This window comes from Balaenoptera physalus (genome assembly GCF_965194825.1).
Source record: "Balaenoptera physalus genome assembly, chromosome: 13".
NCBI classification, from domain to species: domain Eukaryota; kingdom Metazoa; phylum Chordata; class Mammalia; order Artiodactyla; family Balaenopteridae; genus Balaenoptera; species Balaenoptera physalus.
The window spans coordinates 107,943,454-107,964,965 of NC_138892.1; the positions used below are offsets into that span (position 1 = coordinate 107,943,454).

General features: G+C 44.7%; 1 protein-coding gene across 5 annotated transcripts in view; it reads left to right on the forward strand.

Annotated features, from left to right (window-relative positions):
* Nucleotides 1-21,512, forward strand: part of CECR2 (CECR2 histone acetyl-lysine reader) — a 154,469-nt gene that overhangs the window by 105,371 nt on the left and 27,586 nt on the right. For 3 of the 5 annotated variants that reach the window (XM_082420839.1, XM_082420840.1, XM_082420843.1), the window contains 5 exons: nucleotides 771-910; nucleotides 1,537-1,641; nucleotides 4,344-4,393; nucleotides 5,221-5,439; nucleotides 19,214-19,367. In XM_082420839.1, the coding sequence (XP_082276965.1) occupies nucleotides 771-910; nucleotides 1,537-1,641; nucleotides 4,344-4,393; nucleotides 5,221-5,439; nucleotides 19,214-19,367 (668 nt within the window). The remainder of the gene's footprint in view (nucleotides 1-770; nucleotides 911-1,536; nucleotides 1,642-4,343; nucleotides 4,394-5,220; nucleotides 5,440-19,213; nucleotides 19,368-21,512) is intronic. The other 2 variants (XM_082420841.1, XM_082420842.1) reach the window with 1 other exon arrangement.

Genomic DNA, 21,512 nt, shown 5'->3' on the forward strand with positions numbered 1-21,512 from the left:
AGTTTTATTTCCTGAGGTCTGAAATTTGACTTAGAATAACTGAAATATTTATGAAACCTCCCAAGGACTTTAACGCATCCTCACCGCACACCGTGTGCACATTGTAGATGTGTGCTGGGTGGGGCTGTGGACGCCTGCCCCCTCCCTCTTATCCTGTCTCAGAGGGAGGGCGCGGGCGGGCTTCTGCTTTGCCCTCACCCGGAGGTCGGTCAGAAATGATGAACTGCATCGACGGTCGACGGTGCTCGTGGGCTCAGGTGGGCACCATGGTGAAAACCGCAGTGCAGCCCAGCACAGTCTTTGCTGAGGTCTCGGCCTCCACCCCCCTGGGGGTGGCAGCGCAGGTCAGGCTGGGGGGGTGGGGAGCCCTGGGCTGGACTGGCCGGCGATGACAGAGCATCATGGGGGACGAGGCTGCCACAGCAGTAGACTCTCCTGTTGGAATTGTCTTTCCTCTTGTTGGTACACACAGAATACATGTCTAAACCAAGTATGTCACATGTTCATCAAAATCCCTTTGGGTTGCTCTTTTTTTGGCGAGGTAGGGGCGATGGTGGCAATGGGATTCGTGTGAAGTACTTCCGTATCCTGCTCTTAGAGCAGACACCTTCACCCCGTCCCGTGTGTCGGGTACCCTGACAGAGAATTACCGAAGATGCTTGAGCATTTTAATATGAGGGATATGTGAGGATAAATTCAGAATCCTCATTTCAGTTGTCTCTTTAGTTCTGTTCATTGTGAGCCCAAACCTCTTTCCTTGTCCTGCCCAGGGCCTGGATGCAGACAGTCTCCGTGTGGAACCGCTGGGTGAGGACAACGCCGGGGCCCTCTACTGGTATTTCTATGGGACGCGAATGTACAAGGAGGACCCAGTACAAGGAAAATCCAACGGAGAGCTCTCTCTGAGCAGGTACCTTCCTAAAGGTCAGGGCTGCCATAGCCACTGTTACAAGAGCGTCATTAAAATCAAATACATTGGAATTCCCCAGCACAAGTTATTTTTTCTCACGAAGGAATTAGCTGTAGCAGCATGTCTACAAAGAGATGGCAAAGAGTTATTTCACATAGAAGTGAAAAGGAATTAATCTCTAGCCCGGCTCTCAGCGGCCCCGCCCCAGAGGCCGTTCTGCCTGCCGGGTTCTCAGCAGCACAAGTGCTCCCCGGGGCCTTTCCCTCCAGCAGAGTGGGTTCTGGAGAATCCCTTCTACTAGAGCTGCTGCCCTCAGTGAGGAAGAGGCCTTGTCCCCAGCGTCCCAGAGCGATGCTGCATCTTCCCCAGACATCCCGGTTGCTGGGCCCTTTGCTGTTAGCGAAGCCTGAGGCCTCACTCAGATGTTCATGTGGGAGATGTTGTTTTCCTTCCTTCCACGTTTTAACAATGGAAAATGGGAGGTCACCCTGCTCTTTCCCTGTAATTGCTGCCTTTGTTCCTTTTTAGTAACCTCATGGGCAGAAACACTAATCACTAGCTTATAAATCATATGTAACGCATCAGTCCTATGACAGAACATTTCTATTTAACGTACTATTTCTTAGGGAAAGTGAAGGACAAAAAAATGTCTCAAGTGTTCCTGGGAAAACAGGAAAAAGAAGAGGAAGACCCCCAAAACGGAAAAAACTGCAGGAGGAAACTCTAGTGAGGTGAGTAAATCTTGTTAGTCTGTGTAGGTCCCTAACCCGAACCCTTTCGCTGGAGGGACTCGCCTGCATCCTGCTTTCTGTGCCTCGGGGGGACATGGGCCCTGCGTCACTGTCCTCGGGGGCCTCCTGCCTGGCCCCTCGCTTTCACTGGACAGTGGGGACTCTGACAGTGGACGACACCGAGAACCGCGCCCGCCTGCAGGAAGTGCCCTGAAAGTCCCGTCCCTACACCACGCGTTTCTTCACAGGAGTGTGGAGAGACTTAATACTGTATATGAGTTTAGGAGTTAATTCTTCCCTGGTAAGGAGATTTTAGTAGTAAACATGCTTTGTTCTATGTAGAATACAATTTCCTACAATAAAGAAAAGGTAAGACTTTAAACATTTTTATAGTGTTTATTTCATATTTAATTTTAGCAAAGAAAAAGATTCTCTTATGGTTGGGAAATTGTATTATTACTATTTTTTGGCCGCACTGCGCGGCATGTGGGATCTTAGTTCCCCAACCAGGGATCGAACTCGCATCCCGTGCAGTGGAAGTGCGGAGTCTTAACCAGTGGACCATCAGGGCAGTCCCAGGAAATTTTATTTTAATATGTCATTGCCTTTTAGGAATTCCCACCATGTGAATCTCAATATAAGAGTTTTCAGAATCTGACCTGTTCTGTGTAGAAATACTTTTTCCTTTTACTTGAGGATCAGATCTATCATTATTCACTTATGGAAGTTAGGTCATAGTCTTAAAAATTCTAATAACACAGAAGCTGCTTCATCCTTCGGCGTTTTAGAACTACTTAAGTAACCTAAATGCCTGAAGTGGACCAGATTTCACTGTGCTGCTTATTAACTACTAAGAAATATTTTTAAGAATCAGATTATGAGTAAATCAATCGGAATTTGATTTTTTTGTTACAACAGTCAGTGTTCCACTTAACTTTCCAGAAATTTTGACTACAGATTGCAGCTTTCCTCCCACCAGCATTTGTGAGAAATGTTCTTATAATCATGTTTTATACACAAGGCATCTGTTTCTGGATTTTGTTAGCGATCTACACCTCCTGATACATTCAGAAATCTGTTCTGTACTGTCTCAGTTTCCCTGTGAGTCCCAACAATTGAAGTGCCTTAGTGGTGGGGCTGTAGTCATTTTAAGAAGCATATGTGTGCTTGTGCTACCCTCTGCTGGCGATTTTATTCTTTAGAGTTCTGTATCCAATACAGTATTTAAGTATTTTTAAATTAAATAAAATTTTGTGAAATCTAAAAAGTAAAACTAGTGAATATAATAAAACAGAAACAGACTCATAGAAACAGAGAACAAACTAGTGGTGACCAGCGGGGAGAGGGATGGGGGAGGGGCAAGATAGGGGATTAGAGGTACAAACTACTACGTAAAATAAATAAACTATAGGGATATACTCTACAACACAGGGAGTAGCCAATATTTTATGATAACTATAAATGGAGTATAGTCTTTAAAAATTGTGAATCATTGTGTTGTACATCTAAAACTATACCTCCGTTTTTTAAAGAATGATGAAAAACAAATGTAGACAATAAGATATGTGTAGAAGGGGGGGAAAAAGTAAAGAGAAAGGGCAGCCCCTAAAACCATTTTTTTTTAAATTTATTTATTTATATTTATTTTTGGCTGTGTTGGGTTTTCGTTTCTGTGCGAGGGCTTTCTCCAGTTGCGATGAGCGGGGGCCACTCTTCATTGCGGTGCGCGGGTCTCTCACCGCCGCGGCCTCTCTTGTGGCGGAGCACAGGCTCCAGACGCGCAGGCTCAGTAGTTGTGGCTCACGGGCTTAGTCGCTCCGCGGCATGTGGGATCCTCCCAGACCAGGGCTCGAACCCGCGTCCCCTGCATTAGCAGGCAGATTCTCAACCACTGCGCCACCAGGGAAGCCCTGACAAATTATTTTTAAAAAATAATAAATAAAATTTAAAGTGTGGTTCCTCAGTCACACCTGACATACTTCAGCTGAGCAGGCACTCGTGGCCCGTGGCTGCCTCGTTGGACAGCGACAGTACAGGACATTTTCCTTCTCCCGGGAGGCTGTTCGGGGCGGTGCTGGGTTAGGTGGTTGAAAACAGACCAGAAAATCCAGAGAATGTCCTTCATGATTCAGGGAGAGTTAACACTGTCAGGCTGATGAGCACATTTGTATTTTATAATTTAATTCCAGCATCCCTGTGAGGTGGGCATTACTAATAGCCCCATTTTACAGGGAAGTTCAGTGACTTTTCTGAGGTCACATGGTAGGTGGTGGCAAGCCTTGAATAGAGGTGGCCTGGCCTCAGAACCTGTGTTCTTCACTCCAGCCTGCTGTGAGGGCCAATTCAATACGCCTTGCCTGCAGTGCCACCCTCAGTGCAGTCCGGGAGGAAGCCCTTTTCTTGACATTTACCTGTGGACACTGAACTTCTCCTTTCCTGTGTTCCCGTGTATCCGTCTTTCCCCTCTGCGCCAGCACACCGGCCTCCCCGCCCGTGTTCATTTATTCCATAGCCAGCCTCCCTCCCTACACACACACACACACACACACACACACACACACACACACACACACACACACACACACACACTCACACACACTCACTCTCCTGGTAGTAAGTCAGTTGTGTCTACCTTACAGGGGAGCACAACAGTTTTGGACATGCCTTTGTTTTAATTGGTGCCTCTTTTTCCTGTGTTTCAGTGAAAAGCAGGAAGAAAACTCCTTAGCATCTGAGCCGCAGACAAGAAATGGTAATGGCCTTTGTTGGGGTCAGCAGGGATTGTATGAACATGATTGACTTGTGTCCTTTTCCAGAGTCGAGTGCAGAGCGTTAAGACTATTACAGTAGCCTCTGACTAGCCTCCTCACCCTTCACACATCGTCTCCCTGTGCCCATCTCTCCCCCTGACAGATAGCTTGAGATCAGGACCAGGTCTTTTCACTTGGGCCCCCTTACCCAGGCCCAGCAGAATAGGCACCCAACGTTGGAGTGAATGAGCAGCTTCTCCGAGAGCTTTATTTTAATGTATTGGGTTGGCCAAAAAGTTTGTTCGGTTAGTGAATACATTCAATAAAGTTCTTGGTGAAAATGAAAAATGTGTCTTGTTTTTACTTAAAACTGAGCGAACTTTTTGGCCAACCCAGTAAAATGCTTTACTACATAAGGAAGTGTACTGGGTTCCTACCTAGACTTCGGTTCTGTAATCCAAATTGTATAAATTTGGGGAGAAATAGCAATTTAGAGTATCTCAGTGCAACAAGCAAGACTGTAAATGCTCAATCAAAACCATTTTTGTAGAAAAGTAAATACATTAAAGCATTTCTAGTATATGAGAATCTATCATGAAGGTTACAATAGTTATATTTGTATTGCCTTTACACATTCTTATCTCTTAGTTGTAAACAGTGATAGTAACAGGAAAATCAGAAGTACACAGCATCAACCTTAAAAGGTAATGGGCCCCCCATTTTTCTGATTACCTGGCTTTGATCATAACCCAGGGTCCAACTGAAAGTGAAGATAGAAAGAAACAGGTCTCATGGGATCTGTTTACTGAGCCACCCCTTTCTCTTCTAGGGTCCCAGGGGCCAGGCCAAGGCTCCTGGTGGCTCCTGTGCCAGACAGAAGAGGAGTGGAGACAGGTCACCGAGAGCTTCCGGGAGAGGACCTCCCTGCGAGAGCGGCAGCTCTACAAGCTCCTCAGCGAGGACTTCCTGCCCGAGATCTGCAGCATGATTGCCCAGAAGGTGTGCAGACAGGGTCCCTGTCCTCCGTGTGTGGCGTCAAGCTGCTCTGGTAAAGGGCTCCTTCATTAGAGGTTTGAGCACCTTCCACTCCATGCTCTCCTGCAGCTGGTCCAGCCTTCACCTTTCTTTATCTGGGGCATTAAAATGGGACCTTGTGCCCCCACTCTCCTTCACTGTGGGCCGTGTGATTGAACCCTCATGCCTCTACCCCGTCCTCGCCGCTCTGCACCCTTGGGAGCCAGCTCTCCTCCTCCCCAGCACCCCTGGGAACCGCCCCCTGAGCCCCAGGTGTGTCTCCGCAGAGCACCCTGTGTGTGCCTCTCCCTGTACATAGACTGCTGCCTTCTTTTTTTTCTTTCCTTTTTAAAGAAAGATCATCTTCTGGTCTGTCTCCCTCTAACAGCAGGCTCTGAAGGTGCTTTTCTCTGTGGCTCTAGTGCCGGCTCCCCGCGGCTGCCCCCTCTGACTGCAGGGCACTGAATCCTGGCTTCGTCCTGCACCCCGCCTGCCCCCGCCTGTTCCGAGGCTCTCAGAAGCCCCACTTGAGGGCCTTGTGTCTGTGAGCTCTCCCCTGCCTCTCCCAAGCGAGGGTGTCCTCCCCCAGTGCACTTCCCGACTTCATTTCATTGGGAGCTGTCTGAGCAACTCCGGATCAGGGGCCATGTCTTCCCCATCATTGTAACCCCACAGGTGACCTCCTGGAACGCCCGTTCTGTGGTGGATGCCTGACAACCATCCAGTTTCCATAAATCTGATGCTCCTGATTCCTAATACTTGTTAATAGAAGACAGAAAAATGCGAGCACTGCCCCTGACATCTGAGGAGAAAGTGTTTATAAACTCTTGCTGCAGCACCCTCAGGGAGGGACACAGTGACAGATACATTGCTTGATTTGTCGTGACTCCAATGATATTTGTAACCATTGAGCAGGTTGGTGCTTTGGGGTGAACTTTAGAAAGTCACGGAATTGCATTTTCATGGGTGAGCATCTCCCCATCGACGTCCTTAATCCCGTTGACTGTAATTACACTTGGATCTTGTCCTCCGCAGCACACTGTGACCATTTTTCCAGGACTTGAAATATGTAATCTAGTTTTCTTAAAGTAGCTATTAAATAGAGATGGTTTTATAACTTTACATAACCTTGTATATGACTTTATTGGTATGATTAATGACAGCACCTTAAATCATCTGTAAGGCATGTACCTAACCTGCTTAAACTTTCTTTTATAATTTGTCTTTTTAACTGCGATATTCAACCTCAGACTTTTGAATAGTGTAACTAAGGGAAAAAACTTACAAGCATAAAACAGATGGTTTTGATACAGAAAATTTCAGGAGTTGATTCTTTGCAAGAGAAGAAAAAATTAAGGTAAACCTTAAATACAAATTTCAAGAACCATGAAATTAGAAGCTGAAAAAAGAAATAATAGATTTGATATTTTGAAAGCTATACAGTGCTGTAAATTTGCAAGCCTTAGTGAAATGGGGTGTTGATTTCCCAAAAAAAACCCCAGAATCTAAATTATGCAACCAGAAACCTTAGCAGACCAGTAATTAGGGAAGAAGAGTTTTCACAAAAGCATCCCATCAAAAGCTCCAGAATCATTTAGATTTATTCACAGGTAAAATTTTCTAAACCTTTACGAAAAGATAATTTCCAAACAGTTCAAAAATGAAAAAAGAAGTGGCTTGGCTACTGTGTCCAATGAGATATAGTTATCTTAGTGCCCCATTCCTGATGAATTTAAATACGCTCTTCATTCAATAATATAAATGTCAAGCCTTTAAAAGTGCACTAACAAATAAAGACTGTTTGCTCATCGAAAGAATACTAACTCATAGCCCATCGGGGTTAAGTGGCATGTGTGATACGGGAATACTGTCTTGGAAGTCTTGTGTGTGTGACGTAAGAAAAGAGTAAGAGGCAGAATTTTAGAGCATTTCGTCTAGGGGAATAGAATTGCACTTAACGAAGTCTGTTGCTTAGCGCTCACTGCAGTGCTGGCTCCCGAGGTCCTGCGTGGGCGTCACCTGGGCCGCGCTAGACGCCGGATCCCGCCCTGCTCTCGTCCCAGCCTGGCAGGATGGCTGGAAGTGGTTCTGTTGCTCTGTGATTCATTCCTGTGCCTGCTAAAGGTTAGCAGTTACTGGCCACAGCAGCAGAACAGGTGCTGCTGTGAATCTGACTATGCTTGTGCAGAATTGATGAGAAAGAAGAAGGTACAGAAATGTGAGTACATGTATCTCTTCACATCTTGAGTAAGGATGCCAGACCTCTCTGTTTCTTGAAGGAAAGTTTAGATGTCAGTAGTCACCAAGATAAATTGAGGTTTGTTGTCGCCTTAGCCAAGTCCCAGCATCACAGAGCTCTCCTCCAGAATACCCGGTGAACGTAGATATTGCGGGTGGGGGCAGTGGGGTGACTGCACTGCCTTGTCCTGGCACAGAGGCCAGACATCAGGAGCACCCGCGGGGGGGGGGGGGTCTTCATTCGAGAGGCCACCCACGGGAAATGACAACCTGCGAGCTGGGCATCCTGCTGATGTTTTCACAGACCTGTGTGTGTCCATTGTACTCGTTACTGAATTTACACAATTAAATATTATGAAACAAAATAAGGGCATAAAATTTTCTATAAAAAGTTTTTATTAAACAAAAACGTTAAAGATGAGTTGCTTCTGAAAGGTTGACTGTCAAATTAGGATAAAATAGTAAAAGATGAAAGGAAAAAAATTCATTACAATCTTATGGTTTCGGTATTTGGATTGCAAGTATCGTTAACATCTCACTTGCGATTATGAAAACAAAACTGGAAGGGCAGATAAAGGTTTAAGAGGGTGATTATTAGGAGGGAATCTCCGGGAACCCCCTCAGTGGGCCTGCATCATATGATCGGTGAATGGCAGTACATTTTTGTACATTAAGTTAAAACACACACACTGTGTAGATTCTTCCTTTGACAGTGACTGTGTGAACCTACCAGTACCCATCCAAGTTATACTGGCCGAAAGGGGTCTGTTCTAGTAATACACACACCGATGATTTGAATGTGAAATGGAAATCACATGCCAGTAAAACAGAATAGACACTGTTACAGATTACAGTGCAACATGACAGGTGCAGAGCCACAGGGTCTGGGAGGCTGCGTGTCATGAGCTTTCCTCTAGGACCCCCCGGAGGTGTGGCGCCGCCCTCTTCTAGCTGCCCGTTTGGATGAGCTTCCTGATAGCTCTGAATTTCAATTTTCTTATTAGTAAAATGAAGTGCTGTAACTTCCCAGTTTCTGTGGGAAGGACCATTGTCCAGTACCTGGCCTAGTACTTAGCAATGGATTGACACTTGGTCCCTCCATTGTTTCTGGCGGCTTGTAACTGGTGAGGAATTTTGATAGAAAACTAAATCCACATTTCTTACCAAAATAATTGCAAGTCTACAGAGAGGCAAAGCTGATGGGATAACTCATGGAGGTATGATAGTCCTGTAAACTTTGAAATAATGAAAGAACCAGAAGGTAAGGCCGCTTTGACCACATGAAAGTTAAACTTTTATGGCAAGATTAAAGTCAAGGGGGTGTAGACTAGTGAAAGCATTTTAGCTAAGGTTACAGACAGTGATAGTCAGGTGTGTAATACACATCAGGTCTTTAACAGATAAATTGATAAGTCACATAGAAGATGGTTGTGAGGACAGGGAAACCGCCGCGCTGTCTGGCCCCAGCGCCTGCCTCACTCGGCAGAGGTGGAGGTGGCCCCCTGGCCCCTTTGCTGTTGGTCCCCTGAGAGAGCTCGTGGCCTGAGGGCTTTTCCCCTGGGCCTGAACTTCCGAAGGAGTCGCTCATAGGCACATTTGAGGAGTTGCTGCAGTAGCTTTTGGGGTAAAGGGGGTCGTGCCCCCTTTGACAGTGGGGTTTCATCTGTACTGAGGCTGGTCATTCTCATAATGGAAAAGCTTTCTAGATTCCCCCATCTCAGCAGATCTCCTGCCGTTCTGTGGTTCATTTGGGTTGCATAAACCACCACTTAGTGGCATTAGCACCACTGAGCTTTTTCCCTCCTTTGTTGCTTTACCTCGTTGATGCCACAAGTCTCAAGCTTTTCAGTTAAGTGGTGCCAGACACACGTACATGATGCTGATGTGACGCTGCAGGGCGTACTCACCTCACCTGCACAGCCCTTGCTTCCCATTTCTTAATACGAGGCTATGATGGTGAGGCTCTGGGCCTCAGTCCACAGAAATTCCAACGCTGACGTTGGCCTTCTTTGAAGTTCCCTGTAACGGCCGCTGCCGAGCCTCTGACATCATCTGGGGCTCTAACACCCCCAGGAAGCTCTTCGGTCCCTCGTGGCTGAGTCTGTCGTCTCTCGTCCTCCTACCTATTCCAGCCTCACTGGCCATAGAACTGCCTTTAAAGGAGAGCTGCCCTCCGGCTGCTCAGGATCCGCCTTTGAGAGCCATTCCCGGCAACCACAGGTGATAAAACATGGCTTTCCCTTGGTAATCTGAAACAAAACTTGTTAAAAATGTTTAAACCGTTCAGGGAGTTTGACACATGGTACCTCTGAGCTTTATTGAGCATTTTTAAGTGAATAAGCTGCGTGGGGCCTTGCAGAGCTGAGTGTCATTTTTGCTGACTGGCCTGGGGTGCCACGGGCCCTCGTTTAGGTGGAGCCTCACCTGGCCCTTCCAGGCCTCTCTCGACTGGTGGCAGCGGCATCACCAGCAGCAGCTGAGGACACCCTCACCCCCCTTGTCCTCGCTCTTCCTCACTTGTAACTGCAGGGGAGGCGTCCACAGAGGACACGGGCAGGATTGCAGCCTGGGCGGGGGTCTGACCCCCTGTCCGTCAAGTCCACTGAGCAGTAGGTGTGTGTGTGAGAGCGAGCAGAGAGAAAAGATTGTCCCGTTTTATTTCGTGTACTCCTTCTATCCCAAATTCTTTATTTACCTTGATTTCATTTTTAAAACATCAAGCCTTTATTCAGTATTCTTTTACATAAGATACATTTCTAGAAAGAGAAGGCATTGTAAAAATAAGACATAAGTTGACTGTTTGGCTCCCCTAATCTCCGGGGATGATACTCACATCGTTATTTACTGTCATTCCAAGGAGAATGATTCGTTCCGTAAGAGACACACGTGTAGTAGGAACGCAAGAGGCAAAGATGGAAGGAACTGGGGCTGAGTTGGAGCAGCAGAACCGTGTCACCTGAGCCCTGCAGGGTGGCTGAGGTTTTGACGGTGGCAGTGCAGGCAGAGGGTCGAGGCAAGCAGAAGTACAGAGGCAGGGTCGTGTGCAGTGCAGTCGGAGAGCGTGTGTGCTGAGTCGTGGCTGGTGTGTAAGATGTGTTGTGACTCAGTGGCGGTTGGGCTGGAACAGTCAGACTTTGGAGTTCCCTGGCCGTCCCCTGCTTGTTTGTCCATGGGAGGCAGTGGTCAGAGGCTATGTCGTTCGATCGTTGTTTCAGGAAGGTACATCTTTGGTCAGACCCCATCAGGAAGAACTGCAAGGTGAGCAAGTAGCTGTAGGGTCCCTGCTCTGGGAGCATGGGCCTAGAGGGGAGGATGGCCTTTGGGGGGAGCGTTTCACTAGAGGATGATAGGAATGAAGGTCGAGTTGCAAGTGAGTAAAAGAGGAGTTATTGGTCAGAGTGGTATTTGTCCTCTGGAGAAGTCTGGCCATGAAAGAAAACAAAGGAATAGTGACAAAGTGCAGAGGAAGCAGCATTGAGGAGAGCTCTCGGCATTTCAGGTCCCGTTTCCTTAGTTGGAGCAGGCCGTCCACGGGCTCTCGGTGCTCCCTGTGTGGTAGGGGCGCTCACGTTTCCCTGGCGGAGACGCAGACTGGGAGGGGCAGGGCAGGAGTTGAGACAGTGTTTGGTGAAGACATGCTTCGGGGCGAGCGGCCTCCGGGAGCCACCTCTGTTTGGGAACTTCTGTTCTGTGACATGGTGCAGCATCACAGTGGTAAGAAGGGACGAAGCTGCTGTTTGTATTTACTGAAATGTAAAAGTGGGCGGATGGGGGCGGAATGAGGCCCGAGGGACCTGAACTGCAGGGGGGGATGTTTGATGACAGGGGTTGGACGGGGGAGGGGGGCGTGGGCAGGAGTGAGGGGGCACCCCCCGCCACCCCTGCTGCCCAGTTCCCAGACTCGCTCCACTTTCTAATGCCTTGTCTCCTTTTAGCATCCATCCCATTGGCTGTTCAAGCAGTTAGTGGTCAGAGCACGTTTCCCCTGGAGGCCGTGTCTGGCTGGCTTGTGACAGTGTGGACCCTCTGTGGCCTCGCAGCCTCGCGATCGTTGATGTGACTGCAGGATTGTGTGTTCAGGGACCTGGCCATTAACCGAGTACATCCTACCTTGATCCCCGAAAGGGGAAAAGCTCATTTATAAATTTCTATATTTCCAGTATATTTGGACTTATCCTCTGTGTCTTTTTTCTTCAGCTCGTAAGTATGTCTGTACCAGAAGGTAAACTGAGGCGGTCCTGTTCTGCCTGATTTGCAGGTCTCCCCAGTCCCTTCTTCCCTCGAGGCCCTGGTTGGAGGTGGCCTCAGTCAGGCTGTCCAGCCATAGTTCTCAACTGGTTTTCTGCCTCATTCCCCTTGACGGGCTCTCGCTGCCTTTGTATCTGGACAGTTACCACCTCCTTGAAAGCCTTCCCATTTTCTGCTCACTGCCCTGGGCTGAGTCCTAAATGCCCTAGTTTACATCTGGTTGCAGAGTAATCTGAATACAGATAGGCAGGTTCTTCACTGCTGCCAGCAAAAGCCTAGCTTCAAACACTCAAGTTTTAGGTTATTTGCAGCGTTGTTTGTTTATTCTGCTCTTTGGTCTTAGATACAAGTAACCATGGTACTGAAGAGACTCTTGATGTCGGTTACAGTGCTGAACCTCCTGGAGAAAGCCTTCAGTGTGGCATGAGTTTTGTGCTTTTGTTTAAACAGCAGAAAATCTTCAGGTCTTTAATGGCTTACAGGCAGGGTTTCTGGTCACCCAGGAGTCCAATCTTAGTGCCTCAGAAAGTCTTTTAATTATGACTCCTGGGGAAATACCAGCGAAGGGACACTGTCTCCCTGACCTCCTGGACTGTTTTTGTCAGGAGACTCTGGACATGCCATTGCCAGGGAGCTCGGGTCCCATGTGTGCTGGGGATGGGTGGGGGGCATGGACGGGGAGTCCTGGGCTCAGCTTCAGCCAGATTCTGTTTGTAATAATTGAGAGGATTTCAAAGTGCTGTTTCTAATTAGCTTCTCATTGAAACCCTGTCCCGGTCCCACAGGCCTCTTCTCTGCACAGCATTAAACACAGCCCTGCCCCGTCTGCAGCTGACCCCTTCTAAAGAAAAAAAGTTGCAATGCAAAACAGTGTAAGATTTTTTTTTTAACTGCTAGTTTTTTGTTTTGGTTTTTGTTGACTCGACTGTATGTACTTGTTCTTTAAACTACTGAAGTTTAAACTATTGAACTGCCACAGGTGTCTTCAGGTCCTAAGTCCCGCCAACTGCTGAAAAGTAGCACGGAAATTTAAAACAGACTCTTGGTGCACCACGTACATATTTTTTCCCAAATGTGTGTGATACAATTTATATAAAATGGTAATTGTTCAGAATTCATATCAGATGGGAACTGCTGAAATTATAACACGTTACGATGAAGGAGAAAGGGGCATGAGAAATTGTGAGGCAAAGAGGTATCTCACTTAAGCAGAGGTGTTCTTATGCCAGCAGGCAACCCAGGGTGGGGGCAGTCTGGAGAAAGCAGTTGGGGACCAGGCAGGGATTGAAACCCCGGAGAAGGGCCACTGTGGGCAGGGGCGGTCAGGACATCGCAGCACAGATTCTGGACCTTCCTTCTTGCTCCTGGGCGCTCCTGGGGCTTTGAGTTTTGTTGTTGTCGAGTTCTCCAAATGACAGACTTTTTTTTTTTAAGATGTAATTGACTTATAACATTAGTTTTAGGTATACAGCATAATGATCTGATATTTGTACACACTGCAAAATGATCACCAATAGGTCTAGTTAACATCTATCACCTCACACGGTTACAGATTTGTTCTTATGATGAGAACCTTTAAAATCTACTCTCTTATTAGCTTTCTCATACACAATACAGTATTATTAACTATGGTCACCTATTTATTTTATAACTGGAAGTTTGTACCTTTTTACCACCTTTTTTTTTTAAATAGATCTTTATTGGAGTAAAATTGCTTCACAATGTTGTGTTAGTTTCTGTTGTACACCAATGCGAATCAGCCATATGCATACACATGTCCCCACGTCCCCTCCCTCTGGAGCCTCCCTCCCATCCTGCTTATCCCACCCCTCTAGGTCATCGCAAAGCACCGAGCACCGAGCTGATCTCCCTGTGCTATGCTGCTGCTTCCTACTAGCTAACTGTTTTACATTCGGTAGTGCATATATGTCCATGCTACTCCCACTTTGCCCCAGCTTCCCCCTCCCACCCCATGTCCTCACATCCATTCTCTATGTCTACCTCTTTGTTCCTGCCCTGCAACTAGGCTCATCAGTACCTTTTTTTTGTTTGTTTTTTAGATTCCATGTATATGCGTTAGCATACGGTATTTGTTTTTCTCTTTCTGACTTACTTCACTCTGTATGACAGACTCTAGGTCCATTCACCTCGCTACAAATAACTCGATTTCGTTTCTTTTTATGGCTGAGTTATATTCCATTGTATATATGTGCCATATCTTCTTTGTGCATTCATCTGTCGATGGACATTTAGGTTGCTTCCATGTCCTGGCTGTTGTAAATAGAGCTGTAATGAACATTGTGGTACATGACTCTTTTTGAATTATGGTTTTCTTAGGGCATATGTCCAGTAGTGGGATTGCTGGGTCATATGGTAGTTCTATTTTTAGTTTTTTAAGGAACCTCCATACTGTTCTCCATAGTGGTTGTTATCAACTTACATTCCCACCAACAGTGCAGGAGGGTTCCCTTTTCACCACACCCTTTCCAGCATTTACTGTTTCTAGATTTTTTGATAATGGCCATTCTGACCCAGCGTGAGGAGATACCTCATTGTAGTTTTGATCTACATTTCTCTAATAATTAGTGATGTTGTGCATCTTATCATGTGCCTTTTGGCCATCTGTCATCCTTGGAGAAATGTCTATTTAGGTCTTCTGCCTATTTTTTAATTGGATTGTTTGTTTTTTTGATATTGAGCTCCATGAGCTGTTTGTACATTTTGGAGATTAATCCTTTGTCAGTTGTTTCATTTGCAAATATTTTCTCCCATTCTGAGGGTTGTCTTTTTGTCTTGTTTGTGGTTTCCTTTGCTGTGAAAAAGCTTTTAAGTTTAATTAAGCCCCATTTGTTTATTTTTGTTTTTATTTCCATTACTCTAGGAGGTGGGTCAAAAAAGATCTTGCTGTGGTTTATGTCGAAGAATGTTTTTCCTATGTTTTCCTCTAAGAATTTTATAGTGTCTGGTCTTACATTTGGGTCTTTAATCCATTTGGTGTGAGTTCAGTTTTTTTGGATTCCACGTACAGGTGAGGTCATACAGTATTTGTCTGTCTCTGACTTATTTCACTTAACATTATGCCCTCAAGTCATCCATGTTGTCACAAATGGCAGCATTTCCTTCTTTTTGTGACTGAGTAATATTCCATCGTATATACACCACCTCTTCTTCATCCATGGACACTTAGGTTGTGTCCCTGTCTTGGCTATTGTGAATAATGCTGCAATGAACAAAGAAGTCCATATACATTTTCAAATTAGTGCTTTTACTTTCTTTGGAAAGATACGCAGGAGTGGAATTACTGGGTCATATGATAATTCCATTTTGTATTTCTTGAGGAACCTCCATACTCTCTTCCATAGTGGCTGCACCAATTTACATTCCCACCAACTGTGCACAAGGGTTCCCTTTTCCCTCGCCAACACTTAGCATCTCTTGTCATTTTGATGATGGCCATCAGGCCATTCTACCAGGTGTTGCATTTCGCTGATGATTAATGATGTTGAGCATCTTTTCATGTGTCTGTTGGCCATCTGTATGTCCTCCTTGGAAAAATGTCTGTTCAGATCCTCTGCCCATTTTTTAACGGGATTGTTTGTTTGCTATTGTTATAACAGTTTGCTTTTTTAAGATGCTGTAAATTCAGGTTATTCAATTATTACATCTTATGTGCTTAGTATAAATATTAATGTATTTAAAAAAGAACTAACTAGACAACAAATTGTATGATCCCATTTATGTGAAATGTCCAAAATAAGTAAATCCATAGAAAGAATAGCTTGGTGGTCTCCAGGGCCTGGGGAGTGGGGGATGCAGAGTGACTGCTTATTGGGTGCGGAGCTTTCTTTCAGGTGGTGAAATGTTCTGTGACTTAACACAGATGGTGGTCGCACACGTTGTGAATATACTGAATGCCCCTTTAAGGTTATGCACCTTAAAGTTGTTCATTTCCTGTGAATTTCACTTCAGTATCTTTACATGTATTTCTGAATGATGCAGAATCTCTGATTTAGCAGCAGTCCTTGACATTTATAATTTTCTAAGTTTTAAAATTCCTGCTTCAATATATAAAAGATAACTAATAAGAACCTACTGTATAGCACAGGGAACTCTATTTGGTGCTCTGTAATGATCTCTCTGGGAATGGAGTCTAGAAGAGAGTGGACATGTGTATGGCTGGTTCACTTTGCTGTACAGTGGAAACTAATACAACATTGTAAACCAACTATACGCCAATAAAAAAATTAATTAAAAAAAATTCCTGCTGCATTGTTATCGAAATATCTTAAGCTGTTTACAATCAATTAAAAAATCAATTAATACCTCACCATAAAATCTGTAAGTGGTAGTAACCTTTTGGTACTTTAACCTTTGAATTTTAGACTTTTAATAGGGATCACATGGTAGTGGGGGTAAGAAGTTAATAAAAATTGGGTCGTTTTAGAGCATGTAATTCTAGGTGATTTCCCCAGCTTATTTGGGAAGGGGCTGTTCTGTGTCCGAAAGAATTTACACGCTCTTACAGAAAACTCACGTAAAAAGTGCAGGAGACTTGGTAACAGTTTCCCTGCTTACAGTTTCATGTGTTTGCTTCAGGCCCTTTCTCTGTGCGTTTATTACAAACCTGGGAGCACACTGACTGTTGTCTTGTGACCTGTGTTTTTCATTTAACATCATGAGCCTTTTCATGTTTCATTAAATATTCCTCAGAAGAAACAATTTTTAATGATTGCATAGCGATTATGTAATTTTACCTATTCTTAAACATTTAAGATATTTACAGTTTTTCACTGTTTTAAATAATGTTGACTTTAACGTACTCAGAAATATTTTGCCTCGCTGTCTCACTTTTAAGATAAAGTCACAGCAGTGCAATCACTCTGTTCAGGGTTCCTGATGCGTGTGTCCATCTTGTCCTCCAGAAGATCTGTGTCCCCAGCTCATTGAGGGCGTCCATGTTACCATGTCTTTGCAGACGTGTCACTTTTTTCATCTTTTACAGTTTTGTAAGTGAAAAGGCTGTTTTGCTTTTCCTTATGATCATGGATGTGTTTTATCTACTTCTGGGAATTTTGTATTCATGTTTCATTTTTTTGGTGGGGGCTACTGTTAACTGCTTTGTAAGACATCTTCCCATATTAAGAATAGTACGTCGTTGTATTTGTTGAAAAAATTGTGTAGGTATTCTTAGAATGTACGTAATTATCTATTTCTCCCTTTTCCCCTCCTTCCGTTGTCTTCACGCGTGCAGTGCCACTCTTGTTTGTTGACCAGGTGACTCTTGGGTGACCAGTCCTTGGGCTGCGTGTCCTCAGTCCTCCCTAGGATGCTGATCCTCTCTAGTATGTCTTTGTTCTGGCTGAAGGGAGAGCACTTCTCTTGTCGTCCTTTGTTAGGCAGGGGCAGGACACACACATTGCTGTCATCATTGTGTGCAGTAAATAACTAGTGGTTATTCTGTGTGCTTGTTTTTCTCTGCTTTTTCATTGGGTCTGATGTGTAGAAGGCAGTGCACTTTTCTTTGAATGAAATAATTCGTTTGGCGAGGCTTGTGTTCCTCTATCCCCTGCCTTTCTGCCACCCTATCAGTTGACATCTTAGGGGCGTCTGCTTGGAGTCACTGTATAGCTGAAAAGAGTAAAGGCGCGTTGTTCTGGTTTGCTTTGCTTTGTTAACAGTAGCTCCACTATAACTTCTCAACTAGGTAAAGATGTTGCCCAAAAGTTGGAATAATTAGGGACCTGTGGAGCTGGGGGCAGTGCGAGGGAAGGTGCTTCCCCAGCCTTAGGAGGCTTGTCCGTGTGCCATGCCAGCGGCAGCCCAGTGTCACAAAGTACATCTAGCTCGTGTACGCTGCCCACTCTGGTTATAGGAGAAAGATTTTAGGGAACTTTGTTTAATTCTATTTGGGCGGCTGACTACAGTGTCATGTGTGCAGTAATAATGGTTAACATTTTTTTCATTTTCATCTCTCTTCTCTTACTCAGTTCATATTTTTACCTTGTCAAGTAGCCACCTTTTTTAAAGTCAGGCTCAGAATTTGAACAGTAAAACCTTTGACTTTCAGAAGGTTTACTATCTAGGCAAGACCGCTTTCCTAATTATGAGTCAAATGACAATCGAAACAAGTTTTAAGGACCATAAAAAAAATAGTAGAAAATTTCAACGAGAGTGGTTTCAATGTTTAATTATGACTTTGTATAGATGGCAGTCGGCTGTCATCTTTTTTTTTCCCCACACATTAAGACCACTTGTGTAATTTCCACAGAATACAGCTATCTAGCATAGAAGATTCTTATTAGGTCTTCTTCCTACTGAAAAGATCTGTTAAGAAAAAGTCATATTCCTGATTTAGTTTTACCTAACGTGGGATAATCAGCAGTATCTTTTCTGTAAGGGTAGCTGGCATTTCCCCTTGTAGACACCTGATTCATTTTCCTGTGTCTGTGCAACTTACAGGTGTTCTCTGTTGCAGGCAACAGTTATTACCTCTTCAATAACAATTTTAAAAAAGGAAAAGTTCTACCTTACACATCAGCACAGAAGTCAAGGGAAGAAATTGAAAATAACGATTTCAGTCCTAGTTTGAGTGTTCTGGACTACAGAATGGCTCAGAACTAGCTATATTGGAAATATCCAGAGTAAAACTTTCAGAAATTATGATGGTAATGGTCCTGTTTTCCTTTTCTTTCCTTAAATTTCTTAGGCAATCGCATTCGCACTAACCACCTGAAATCATTATATATGAATGCTGTTTGGGTTGAAAAACAAGGGGAAAGCTCACCAGTCTGAGGGACGCAATGCATTTCTGTGCCGTCACCTTCATCTCTTTTCTGTATCTTAAGGCAAAACGGTGGCCCTTCCCACCGAACCCTCCATTTTATTTACTGTTTGATTAGTAAAGAAAAGTACAGAAGTGAGGAGTTTCAAAGGCGTGCACATTACTGAAATTGTGCTAGCTCATCCTTCTCTTAGTTATTTAGGTGAAGGTGCTTTTTAAGATGCCACTTTTATCAAAGATTAAATCTAAGAGTGGTGTCTCCTCTCTGCTCCGGTCTGCTCTCCAGATTATCTCCCAAAGACTACAAAGTAGGTCAGTCATCGGGCCCAAGCCTTTACCTGTTCTCATCCCCACTGTGTCTTAGTGTGAGTGTGTGTCTACATCCGTTCATTGATTGCACAGATGAGAAGATGAACTTGTAGTTAGGGTGTAAGTCACCCAGCTGTCTAACACTATGTGTTGAATAGAAAACGTGGAATCTTTACTCAGAGACGTGGTCTTGCTTTATTGTGTGTTGACTGAACTTCTTGGCCCCTCGCAGGAGACCCCTGTGCTCAGCAGGATAGAAAAACAGAAACGCAGGGAGGAGGAGGAGGAGCGCCAGATCCTCCTCGCGGTGCAGAAGAAGGAGCAGGAGCAGCTGCTGAAGGAGGAGAGGAAACGGGAGCTGGAGGAAAGGGTCAAGGCCGTGGAAGGTAGGAGGGGCTCTGCCCGGGGCTCTGGCAGGAGGGCTGTCTGGTGGGGGTGGGCGTGTCCTGGGAGCCCTGCCATCCGGCTGGCTCTGGGCCAGCCCCGCATTGCCCTCGCCCTTGCCGTTCTGGGGTCCTTCCATCCCTGCCTTCACTCTCGGCTCCGCCACGGTCCCGTGTGGAATTGAAAAAAGGTGACTCTCACAGAAATAATCTTACACACAGAGGAGATATACTTAAGAAAAGCCTCGGTCTGCCCCAGCGTGCGCGGGCGTGCGGGGTTTCTAATCTTTGTACTTAAAGCAGATATGTTAGATGCAGTGGTGTTTATAAGCTGAACTTGATAAATCACCGGATAGCAGAGCATTTTGGCTTTGTTAAATACAGGCCAGTATTTTAAGTAAATGTATTGAACTTTTTATTTTTTATTTATTTTTAAAATTTATTTATTTATTTATTTATTTTTGGCTACGTTGGGTCTTTGTTGCTGCGCACGGGCTTTCTCTAGTTGTGGCGAGCAGGGGCTACTCTTCGTTGCGGTGTGCAGGCTTCTCATTGCAGTGGCTTCTCTTGTTGCGGAGCGTGGGCTCTGGGTGTGTGGGCTTCAGTAGTTGTGGCACGTGGGCTCAGAAGTTGTGGCTCACGGGCTTAGTTGCTCCAAGGCATGTGGGACCTTCCTGGACCAGGGCTCGAACCCGTGTCCCCTGCATTAGCAGGAGGATTCTTAACCACTGCACCACCAGGGAAGTCCTGCCTTCTGATTCTTAATAAGCTAACCCTATTCTGACCTTGATCGTTTCTTCATTCTAGAATGCTTAGTGCGTTTAATCTACTAATGTAGCCTGTGCCACATTTGGTGGTATATCATACGTTGAGATTTTGCATAATTTATATCCAGTGCTAGATTTAAATTCCTCAAAATAGTAACTATGCTTTTATTTCTTTATATTTTTCAATAGAGTTCTGTAATTTTCAATGGAGTTCTTATTAGGTACCATTGTCATTTGACTTTTTTCTAGGTTGAAGTATGATTGGCATACACCATTCCCTTATTTTCAGGAATAAACACAATTCGACATTTATGTGCATTGCAAAATGATCACCACAATAAGTTAAGAATTTGATTTCTTGTAATGAGAGTAGCTTTCACATACACAGTACAGTATTATGGCCTGTGGTCACCACAGTGTACATCACATCCCCGGGACTGACTTGTTTTGTCACTGGTAGTTTGCACCTCTTGACACCATCACCCATTTCGCCCACCCCGGCCCCCCTTCTTTGTGTTCTCTGTATCTGCGAGTTTGGTTTCGTTTTGTTTTGTTTTGGAGGTAGATGACGGTAATGGTTGTACAACACTGAATGTACCTAATGCTACTGAATCACACTTAAAATGGTTAAAAAGGTACATTTTTATATTTCTCACTAAAATTTTTAAAAAGCAAAAAGAAAAGGAAAAGGCCAAATAAATAAATATACTGCTATTTATTAGGATTGTCTTTGTATAAAAAGGATGTTACAAGACTGGATTCTGACAAATACTCATGCTAAGTGAAACGAGCCCATGTGGAAGTGGACATTGAGACTTCCTTGTTCTCAGTGCGGTTGATGCAAAACCTAAAAATTCTTCTTGCCTCAATTACGTGGAGATTCTATTTGTTATTCGATATAATACTTTGTTTGATATTGTGTAAATACCCTTTTTAAGAACATTTTCGAAATCTTAACCAAGTAAGGAAAATTATCAGAAGCTGCTTTTAGGGGGATTAAAAACAGCAGTAAGTTAGTGAAACAGACTGTCAGATCGAATTGTGGGTGTGGAGTGGTCCGTCTAGGGGAATCTCTGCCCCGGGAAGGATGAGCATGGATAAACCCATGCTGAAGAGGAACAGACATGAGGAAGCACCACTGTGAGCAGTGGTTGGTAGGTGCAGCAGACAAAATAGAAACATATTTAGCATTATCAGGTATAAAAAAGAGGAAATTGGAAACATCAGGAAGAAATAACCTTGAGGAAAGTACAGGCAGATTCAAAGGAAACAAATATTGAAAGAACTTCTAGAAATGTAAATATGGTAATGGGAATAATAACTGGATAACTGGGCTCTAAAGCTTAGTTAGACCTGAGGAGAGACTCACTGGAAGAGCTGC